Raw genomic sequence first — 10,955 nt, forward strand, 5'->3', positions numbered from 1 at the left:
CACTGAGCCACTGAGCACTTCTGCTTTTAAGTTTTCTAGACAGGGTTTCTCAGTGTAGCCCTGGCTGTCCTGGAACTCGCTCTGTAGACAGGCTGGCCCCTCTGGGTGCTGGGATTACAGGTGTACACCACCCCACATGGCCACTCTGTGGTACTTAATGCTGGGCCATCTCTCCAGCCCCTGGCTATCCTTGTGAGAGCAGAGTATTGCAGGTGTGGTCCCAGCGCTCTGTGCATCTTTCTGTTCATAGATGTAAATGTGGCACAGGCTATTGGGGATGAAACTGAAGGCCAGAGATGGAGAATTAGACTGGGGCAGTAGAGCCCCAGCCTAGAATCCCCCGGTGAGGGGCTGGGGCTGCTGCTGGGGCTCAGGGGTGGAGCACTTACTATACAAAAGGCCCTGGGTCCTTTTACCAGTACAAAAAAGACAACGATCCAGGAATACAGTAATCATGTAACTAAATCTGCCAGCAAGCCTCAGGTTTATTTACATATCTGAGATCTATAACCCAGGCTGGCCGCTAGTTCCTGCACAGCGCTGACTGGCCCACCTACGTCTGGATACCTCACCAGCTATGCTCCATCATGCTCTGCGAGCGGCATCGGCCAGAAGCCCAGGCCCCAATCTGTCAGCCCTCAGCCAAGTGTCTGGCGGCCCTGTGAGGGTGTGCCCTACAACTGCAGAGCCTCACATCCATCCTTGCCCATCCCTGACTCCCATGGGACTCCCACAAGCTCCTACAGCTCCTCAGGGTCAGTTTGGGAGGCAGAGAAACTCCAGATAGACCTTCAAGGAAATCCCGTTGATTCATACCACATACAAGTCAGCCATACTTGCTGCAGTCATGAAGACCTGAGTTCAAGTCTCCAGAGCCCAGATAAAGTGGGACAACAACACAAGTCTATAATCCTAGCACTCCTACTGCACGGTGGGAAGTGGGAACCAGAGACTCCCCGCAGCCTGTTGGATGGCCAACCTGCGGGATTCAGGGGTAAACAAGAGAGCCTGTCTCAGGGTAGAAGATGAGGGTCTGCATGCTGCGCTGTCCTGACCCTGCTCTCACACCGGGACCTGCTGCATTACAGCTCACAGGCAGTCACGCTCCTACGTCCTCTTGGACAGACCAGGTGTCTTCTCCACAGAATGAGACCCAGAGGCTCAAGGCTGTGACTGGCGCCAGCTCTTGAGCAGGACTGGGTCAGGCCACAGTGGTGACGTGGCACAGCAGAATCGCAGGAGCCCTTTTTATTCTCAGTATGCGCTCATATGTACAGGGGCGCCACACCTCATAAATACACATGCACATACACTAAGTCATAGCGAAAGGACAACTTCGGAGTTGGAGGTGTCCCTTAGTCACCAAGGCCTCAAAAGACATGACAGCAGTCACCCTCACAGCTTTGGAGGGTGACAAGCTCCCCCCACGCTCCCCTTTCACACCTTCCCCTTTTTTTCTTTTTCTCATTCTACAGACACAGTCTTTTACTAGTCTAGGCTAACCCTCCTGCCTCAGCGTCCCAAGTGTGCTGGGGAGACAGGCATGGAGAGTTGTCTCCCTCCTGGTGACAGTGACAGACCAGGGCTATGTGGATGCTGGGCCAGAGTCCCACCCCTAGCTTTCTCTCGCCTAACCACCTCTGACCTCCAGGTTCCCACTCCCTAGAACCCTCACTATCCAGGTCTCCCCTGCTCAGTCCCCAGTGTCTGGGATATAAAAGGGATAAAAAGTGCCCCCCACACACATACTTGGGGGCCATGGCCCAGGGGAGACTGCCTCAAGGGGTTCATGATCTAGGCACTGAGGTGAGAGACATGGTAGAGTTCCCCACACCAACCCTTAGGTCATCTGGGGCACCGAGGCACACAGCGGGGGCAGTGCCAGGCCTTGTGGGCAGGAACCAGATGCCCAGTGCCTTCGTGCTAAGAGGCTGCCAGGTGCTGGTGGAAATAGAGGCCGGAGAGGCTGGCGAGCAGCTGGCAGGCAGCGGTCCACCAGATGATGTAGGCCAGCAGGCCGCGGAGGAAGAGGGGCGTGAGCAGGCCACCCAGGATCCCTGCCACCTGGGCCGCAGTCTGCTGGGCCTCATCTCCTGCAGGGTCTCCGGGGATCAAGGCCTCTGAAGGCTGGGATGCGGCCAGTGGGGGAGGAGTAGCGCTCGGGGTCCAAGAGTAGCCGCCTGCCGGAGGGAAGGAGTGAGGGACAGGTGGAGACTAGATGCTCCCACACCCCGCCCACACCTAGGTTATTCCCCAGGGCCTTAGGGGGCGGGGCTCCATCCTCCCCTGTCGGCCCTGCCTCCAGCCTCCCTGCATCCGGGGTCCTAGCTATAGCTTTTCCCAAACCCTGCCCTCACCTTTACCAGGCCATGTCCCCACCTCTACTTGACAACCTGTCCTCCACGGAGACCCCACCACCACACCCCCGTTTTTATCTGAAGATCCCACCCTTATCAGAGCCGTCCCCACCCTCTGGCCCCGCCTCACCCAGGGTCTTGAGCAGCAGTGTGCAGTGCAGGGTGAGGATAAGCGGCGTCAGGTACTGCAGGCTCACCACCGTCACGTAGCAGTAGACCCGGACCACCTGACGGGGGAGCCAGGGGGCTGGAGAGGGGGTGCCTTCCCAGGGCAGAGATCCCGAGACCAGGCCCCTCAGCGCGCGGACCATCCCACCCGGGGTGCATACCCGCTGCTGGATCTCGCGGGCCTCGATGCGGCCAGCCTCCTTGCGCAGCTGCTCCACTCGAGTCTTGGCCAGGCACAGGTAGGCCTGCAGGTGTGGCCGGGTCACTGCCAGCCGCAACAGGCACAGCGCCACCAGCACCCAGAGGCGCAGAGAGTCGAAAGCCCCTTCTGCCGGTCTGCAACAAGGTGAAGCAAGCAGGGAATCTGGGTGAGCCCTCCTTCCCGGGCTACATCTTTCAGCCCATGGCCTCAGACACCCCAGGCCCCTCAACGCACACAGAGAAGGTCATGTTCCTCGTGGGTGCCTGGTACAGGAAGTCCCGAGCGACAGGCTTTGTCCAGAGCCACAAGATGCACAGGGGCGACAGGAAGCTGGCGTGCAGGAGCAGCCTGGGGGCGAGCGTCTCGATGGGATGAGGCTCCTGACCCCCAGCCTCTGGCACAACTCCCACCCCACCCCGGGAGACCCGCCTAACTGTAGCAGCGGTCGGTCCGCAGACAGGATCAGCGCGTCCTGGTGGGTCTGCGCCAGCCTCAGGCCCGGGAAAACGAGGAAGGCGCCCAGCAGGGACCCTAGCACTGCCAGCCCGAGGCGGACGGCCAGCTTGATGGCAGGGAGTCTGGAGAGAAGGGACGGTCTCAGGAAAGCCACACTGGTCAGAACTCAGCCTCGGGATCTCCCCCTACCTGCACCCACCCGCACGATCCAGTGCCAGGCCTTACATCCAGTCCCAATCCTGCTTCTTCAGAACAGGCTCCAGGTGCTGCGTCATGCTGGCCAGGCCTGGGGAGAGGAGCAAGCGCTGCGGATCGTTCAGGTTTCCACAGCCAGGCCGGCGGCCTTCCCGCTTCCAGATGCACTGTCTGCCTCCCCGCTGCCGGGGCTCACAGGTGCGGGCCGCCAATCTCTACTTTTTACATGGGTCCAACCTGAGGACCTCAGGCTTCCGAGGCTGCCACACTGGCCCAAGCCCCAGGCCGGACAGCCTATTCTAACTGTACCTGTATTTTCCTGTGCTGGGCTACAACCTGGGGCTTCCACATGCGCTGCGCAGCCGCCTGTCTCTGAGCCATACTGAGCCCCGCCAGGACTGGACTGTGCAGGGCTGCTCAACAGACAGCCTAGGGCTGAGGAGACAGCTCAGAGAAGGCACTGGACGTTCTTCCAGACGACCCGAGCTCGGTTCCCAAGCCCTGTGTAGGGTTGTTCACAGCCACGTGCGACTCTAGCTCTGGGGTACCCAACACCCTCTTTTAGTCTCCAACAGCACCTGCACTCATGTACACACACATACACATAATACAAAGTTTAAATAAATCTTGAAAAAAAATATATGAGGGTGCTGGAGAGATTGCTCAACGATTAAGAACACTAGCTGCTCTTCCAGAGGACCCGAGTTCAATTCCCAGCACCCACATGGCGGCTCACAACCGTCTGTAGGATCCAATGCCCTCGTGTGGTATGCATGAAGCTATAGCACTCACAGAAAATAACTAAATCTTAAAAGTAACAAACAAAAGCAAGGCTACAGAGATGGTTCCGCAGTAAGGAGACTTGCTCTTTTTTTTTTTTTTAAGATAGATTCTTTATTTATACTTCAAATGTTGTCCCTTTCCTAGTTCCTCCCTCCCCCGAAAATCCCATAAGCCATCTCCTCTTCCCCAATCAGCCCTCCCCCGCTTCCCTGTCCTGGTATTCCTCTACACTATGACATCAAGTCTTTCCAGGACCAAGTGCCTCTCCTCCCTTTGGTGTCTAACAAGGCCATCCTCTGCTGCCTATGTGTCTGGGGCCATGGGTAACTCCATGTGTACTCTTTGGTTGATGGCTTTGTCCCTGGGAGCTCAGGGAGTCCTGGGTGGCTCATACTGTTGTTCCTTCTGTGGTGCTGCCAAGCCCTTCAGCTCCTTGGGTCCTTTCTCTAGCTGCCCCATTGGGGACCCTGTGCTCAGCTCTCTTTCATAGGGGCCCACATTCCCAGCCCCCACCCACACTAGGGCTGACAAGCCGCTGTGACTCTAGTGCCCTCTGCTGGCCTTTATGGGTACTGCACAATCGTGGTGCACAGACACACATGATGCCCATACACGTGAAATAAAAATAAGTCTTTAAAAACAGTAACAACAGATAAATCTTAACCCCAGTACTCGGGTGGCAGAGGAAGGAGGATCTCTCTGAGTTTGAGATCAGCTAGAGCCACAGTCTCAAACGGGGGTGGGGAGGAGAAAAAGAAACAGAAAATGACCTGAGTCTCCACAGAGATGCCAACCTACCTGGCTCCAGGCCCAGCTCCAGGGTCTCCTCACGCACCACCTGCACCAGCATGGCCAGGAGGAGGAACAGGAAGGCAGAGGAGAGGCACACTGAGCGCTCGCCGCCCTCCTTGGTGCTGAAGTACAGCCGGGTCACCATGAGGAACATCTTCCTGAGGGTGGGGTTAAGAAAGCCAAGGACAGGCTGGGGCCTCTTCAGAGCCCCCTCTCCAGGGCACAGACAACTGCAGGGACTGGCCTTGGGGGCCTGCAGTTTAAAGCTGGGATGTGTTTGGTTGGAAGAGGCCTAATGACCTGTGGCCAGTCAGCAATCACAACGTGCAGCAGTGAAAAGCCCAATCAGACGGCGCCCTGGGATGCTACGGGGAAGTCAGACGCCAGGGCTTGCCCCTTAGGGGGCAACACTGAGGTAGAACCCCCAGCCTCGGCTTGTGAATCCAGGGGCCTCTTCCCGCATGTTCAGGCACACACACCAGTTCACCTGCACAGAGCTCTGTGTGTGGCTTTAGGGTTAACTACTTAAGCGCCAAAGACACACAAGTGCGTCCATCAACTAACCTCAAAACTCCTAAGATGCAGTTAGCCTGGTTAAGGTTCAACTATGACATGTTCCCCACACTCATACCCAGATACTTGATGGCCGGGTGATCCCCTAAGGGTCTGTGCTTTCACACTAGGGTCGTCCCCCCCCCATATCCGGGCCTGTGCCCTCAATGGAGAAGGGCCGTTTTTCCAAACTCCAAGCTAGCCTGGTGACATGCTTTTTGATTCAAAGTATATACCAGAAGGTTTGGGCAAAAAGACATGGTGGCTCGCAGTTTTAACCCCAGCAGGCAGAGGCAGGAACATCTCTGAGTTTAAGGTCAGCCTGGTCTACAGAGTGAGTTCCAGGCCAGCTACATAAAGAAAGCCTGTCTTTTGTTTTGTTTTGTTTTTGTTTTTTTCGAGACAGGCTTTCTCTGTGTAGCCCTGGCTGTCCTGGAACTCACGTTGTAGAGCAGGCTGGCCTCGAACTCAGAAATCCGCCCGCCTCTGTCTCCCAAGTGCTGGGATTAAAGGTGTGCGCCACCACCGCCTGGCAAGAAAGCCTGTCTTGAAAAAACAAACCAAACAAAAGATGAGGCAGCCCCAGGAAGCTGTCCCTGGTTTCCTGAGTCTATAGACCTCCGGGGACAGGGACCCATGCAGTGGGGCAATTACCAGAAAGCCAGACTGTGTGTACAGTATAGCAATGAGCATGTGTCACCCAAGAGCTGGAGGGTAAGCCAGGAGTCCCGAACCAGGATGGCCTGCGTCCTCTGACTCCGGGACAGGTCTATGGCAGTGGGTGATCCCGTAGACAGCACGTCAGAGGGACAGGGAAGCGGGGCCGAGTCCCACCTGCCCGCAAGCAGAATGCCAGAGGAAGGATACAGAGAGAAGGCCAGCGTGAGCAGGCACCAGAACACGGCGATGTTGGTCTCCTGGACTGGGCCCAGCACAACATAGTAGGCCTCTGTGAAGAGGTACACGCCCACGGAGTAGACGGCGAAGTCGACGAACCACTGGTAGTCCAGGAAGAAGCGCAGCACTGCAGGCGCAGGGGCCTCAGCCGCCTGCTCCAGGCTCGCCCCACCCAAGCCTCCCCTGGGCATAGGGACTCCAGCAGCTGGGGCGGGGACTGGGCTGGGTGTTACCTAGGGCATCCACAGCGGTGAGGGGACAGGTCTCCAGCTGGAGATGGGCATCTCGAGGCACGGACAATGGCTTCTCGTCATGGAGACCATTCGCCCACCTGAGCAGGGGGGCAGTGAGAGCTGACGTCGATAGGCATCTCCTCAGGACAGCCTGGAAAGCCTGGGCGGTGTCGGCTTGGGAAAGACCTCCAGCCACATCAGGTGTGAGGGCAGGCTAGACACAGAGCCAGCCCACAGCAAATGTCTAACTGCTGCCACCAGGCCCAGCGGCGCCATAGTGGGAGGGCAGGCCATGACCCCAAGCCTGGATCCCTTGGGCAGGGGTAAAAAGTGAGGGCCACTCACCGCTCCTTCCGGCCCCGGGGCCTCAGTTTCCCTGCCAGCGCCCGCAGTTCCTCCTCTGACGGGTGTACGTACCGGAACAGACTGTGGAGGAAAATAGTCAGGAAAGCTTGGCCTACGGGCATGAGGCAAAGACCCTGAATCTGGTCTTGAAAATAGATCAATGGGCATTGGCAGAGCAGGGTGGGGGGCAGGGCTGGGGCAGGGTGGGGCAAGGGCAGGGTGGGAGGGGGCAGGCTGGGGCGGGGCCAGGGCAGGGTGGGGGCATGGCTGGGGTGGGGCAGGGGGAGGGGCGGGGGCAGCCCTATAGGAAGATGAACCAGGGTGCATTGGTGTACACAGAGCTAGGGTAATTCTGGGAACGTGGGAGGAGAGGCACTGATCCAGCTTCAGGGGCCTCAAGAATCCAGGACACCCTGTGTGCTGACTCTCTGGGGCCCGGCCATCTTTCTGAAGAGAAACCACTCCAGCAGTATTCTCAGAAGGGCCAGGGGCCAAAACAGGATGAACAGAAAAAAGCTGGATTACAAAAGGCCAGGGGGAGGGGAGCGGGGTATGGGATCTGTTGTCAAGATCCAAGGTGTACTTTAAAGACACCAGCTGCAGTGGTGGCGCACGCCTGGAATCCCAGCACTTGGGAGGCGGAGGCAGGCGGATTTCTGAGTTCGAGGCCAGCCTGGTCTACAGAGTGAGTTCTAGGACAGCCAGGGGGTTAAAGGATCTTGCTGTTCCTGCAGATGACCCCACCCCCAACCCTTAAGGTATCAACACCACGCTGGGCAGCCCACAACCATCCATAACTGGAAACTTTCCTTAGGAAAGGCACAAAACACACACACACACACACACAGGACACACACATAGGACACACACAATTGAAAAGAAATGTTTTGAGATGCGGATGGGAGGCTGAGGCAGAGGGATTGCCACACTATCACAAGCTGCCTGAGCTAGGGTATGAGACTCTGTCTAAAACCCACAAAAGCAGGGGCTGAAGCAACGGCTCAGTGGTTAAGAGCACTTGGGGCTCCTACAGATGACCGGGCTGGGTTCTGGTGCCCCACGTGAGGCAGTTCACAGCCGCCTGTAACTCCAAACCCCCTGCCTCTGGCCTCCCGTGGTACCTGCACACGACTACACAACCCCATACGACTGCACAACCCCACACGTGGAGACACACACCTACACATAATTAAGAATAGTAATAATATTTTTAACACGGAAGAAGCAACACGCCCCGGGGCCCGGGACATCCTCACCTGCCATTGCAAAGCAGCCAGCGGGCGAAGGAGCAGTGCGGGGCCAGCCTGTGCATGAGGGTGGCCGCGAGCAGGGTCACCACCAGCTGCACTCCAAGGACCGCCTAAAGGGGCAGAGTCAGACAGTCTCAAGTTCCCTGAAGTAGCCCAGGCTATTTTTAGAGAGAGTGGGTGGGTGGGGAGGGCCAGCCTCAGGCTCTGGTGCCTTCTCAGAAGGCAGTGGGTGTGAGGCCGGAGTCTGTCTTCAGAGCCCTCGACATCCCCAGCAGCTAACCCGGCCCTGACCCCTGCTTCCACCCTCAGGGTCCTGAACCCCTTTTCCTGAATACTTTTGTTTGCTTTGTGAGCTCCGGTTGTCCCTATGTAGATGAGGCTGGCCTCCAACCTAAGAAATCCACCTGCCTCCGGCTCACCAATGTTGGGTTTAAAGACCAGAGCCACCGCACCCAACTATTTGTCTGTTTAAAGGATGTTTGCTGCCAGGCACGGTGTTTAATCATGGGTTAAACATGTGGGAAGCAGGTGCAAGCAGATCCCTGAGTTCAAGGCCAGCCTAGTCTACAAAATGAGTTCGAGGCCAGCCAGGGCTACACAGAGAAACAGTATCTGAAAAGAAAGGAAGGAAGGAAGGAAAGAAGGAAGGAAGAAAGGAAGGGAGGGAGGGAGGAAGGGAGGGAGGGAGGGAGGGAGGAAGGAAGGAAGGAAGGAAGGAAGGAAGGAAGGAAGGAAGGAAGGAAGGAAAGGAGGGACGGAGGGAGGCCGATTGACTTCCTATAGCCCAGGCTGGTCTGGATCTCAGACTGTACCTGAAGGTGACCCTGAACTGCTGATCCTCTTGTCCCCACTTCCTGAGGGATGGAGCACTGCCCACACTAGGTGAGCACCTACCAAATGAGGAGACGTCAGCTCTCCCCTGCATCCCAGCAACAATTCAGAGCACAGCTTCACAAAGTTTTCAGAGGAAAGCTAAGTCAGGCTCTCTGCCTGACACAGCACTAATTTCTGTAATTATCTAATTCTATACACCATGTGCCACTAGAGCTGCCTGCCAGTGTTCTGACATCATACCCAATTAACATAAAATATAGAGTAATATTAAAACCAATTGGTCATTAAAAATAACGAGCTGTCAGCCAAGTGTGCTGGTGTACAGTTTTGCTTTGTTTTTTGAGACAGGTTTCTCTGTGTAGCCCTGGCTGCCCTAGAACTTACTCTGTAAACCAGGCTGGCTTCGAACTCACAGAGATTCACCTGCCTGTGCCTCTCAAGTGCTAGGATTAAAGGCGTTTGCCATCACTGCCCATCAACACCATCGGGTAAGACCCTTTGTAAGTAATTTTTTTTTTTTTTTTTTTTTTTTTGGTTTTTTGGATTTGATTTTTTCGAGACAGAGTTTCTCTGTGTAGCCCTGGCTGTCCTGGAACTCACTCTGTAGACCAGGCTGGCCTCGAACTCAGAAATCTGCCTGCCTCTGCCTCCCAGAGTGCTGGAATTACAGGCGTGCGCCACCACCGCCCAGCATAAATAATTTCTTAATGGGTAAATAAATAAAATAAAAGGAGCGGGATGCTAGAGAGATAGCTCAGTGGTTAAGAGGACTGATTGCTCTTCCAGAGGTCATGGGTCAATTCCCAGCACCCATTGGAAGCTCACAGCCCTTTCTTAACTCCACTCAGGGAATCCTCATGTCTCCTCTGGCCTCTAAGAACAACACACACATGTGGTGCACAGACATACATACCAAGCATTCATACTTAATAAATCAATGTAATAAAATAATGAAAAATAAATATTTTAAGAGAAAAACAGCCGTGAATAGTGGCACGTTTGTCATCTCAGCACTGCAGAGGCAGGAGAATCAGAAGTTCGAGGTCCCCATTGGCTACAAATAAGTTCTAGAACAACCTGGGCTACATGGGACCCTGTCAGAAAGCAAAGACAGCCGCCATCCCAGCTCCCTCGCTCCAGACCAGAGCCTCCCACCTCCCACCGCGTCCTGCACCACCGACTACCGCCCACTTCCAACGAGCCCGCCAGGCGGCCGAGCCTGCGGGGACCCTCTCAGCTCGGCCAGGCCGTCGTGCGCCCCGCGGATCGCAGAAGGCCTGCTCACCATGTCCGCTCCCGGCGCTCACGGACACAGGCTGGAGGCGGGGGATCGCTGGAGATCTCGGCCAATTAGAGGCAGGATGCTGTTGACGAGCGTCCTGGGAAGTCAGTCATCGGGCTAAGACTAGGAGGTGCGCGCAATGCATGCTGGAAATTGTAGTTCTAGCTAGCGCATGAGCGTGCGTGTGCGTGTGCGTGTGTGTGTGTGGTGTGTGTGTCAAGTGTGTCTGTGTGTCTCCCTACTTCTTAACTTCTGCTGGTCTGTCCTGAAAAACTCTGTGTGTGTGTGTGTGTGTGTGTGTGTGTAGTGTGTGTGTGTGTGGTGTCTGTATGTGTGTTGTGTGTGTCTGTGTGTCCTCCTACTTCTTAACTTCTGCTGGTCTGTCCTGAAAAACTCACTCTGTGTGTGTGTGTTGTGTGTTGTGTGTGTCTGTGTCTCCCTACTTAACTTCTACTGGTCTGTCCTGAAAAACTCAGTGTGTGTGTGTGTGTGTGGTGTGTGTCTGTGTGTGTCTCCCTACTTAACTTCTGCTGGTCTGTCCTGAAACTCACTCTGTGTGTGTGTGTGTGTGTGTGTGTGTGTGGTGTGTGGTGTGTGTGTGTGTCTCCC

The 10,955-nt window shown here is 55.9% G+C and overlaps 1 protein-coding gene across 4 annotated transcripts; it reads right to left on the minus strand.

Moving 5' to 3' along the window:
- Window positions 1–1,233: 1,233 nt before the first annotated feature.
- On the minus strand, window positions 1,234–10,431 carry Tmem161a (transmembrane protein 161A). 4 transcript variants are annotated; one of them, XM_052161909.1, is made up of 12 exons: window positions 10,350–10,431; window positions 8,237–8,340; window positions 6,981–7,061; window positions 6,636–6,733; window positions 6,373–6,529; window positions 4,960–5,111; window positions 3,409–3,469; window positions 3,162–3,305; window positions 2,962–3,075; window positions 2,687–2,861; window positions 2,488–2,584; window positions 1,234–2,180 (listed from the first exon to the last, which is right to left on the minus strand). In XM_052161909.1, exons 1-12 carry the CDS (start codon window positions 10,350–10,352, stop codon window positions 1,924–1,926), a joined length of 1,443 nt encoding a protein of 480 aa, XP_052017869.1. In that variant the 5' UTR covers window positions 10,353–10,431; the 3' UTR covers window positions 1,234–1,923. The 4 variants fall into 4 exon arrangements, with proteins under 4 accessions (XP_052017869.1, XP_052017871.1, XP_052017870.1 ...); XM_052161911.1 differs by lacking the exon at window positions 10,350–10,431 and adding an exon at window positions 10,256–10,276; XM_052161910.1 differs by lacking the exon at window positions 10,350–10,431 and adding an exon at window positions 10,220–10,264.
- Window positions 10,432–10,955: the final 524 nt, after the last annotated feature.

Source organism: Apodemus sylvaticus, chromosome 18 (assembly GCF_947179515.1).
Source record: "Apodemus sylvaticus chromosome 18, mApoSyl1.1, whole genome shotgun sequence".
NCBI lineage: Eukaryota > Metazoa > Chordata > Mammalia > Rodentia > Muridae > Apodemus > Apodemus sylvaticus.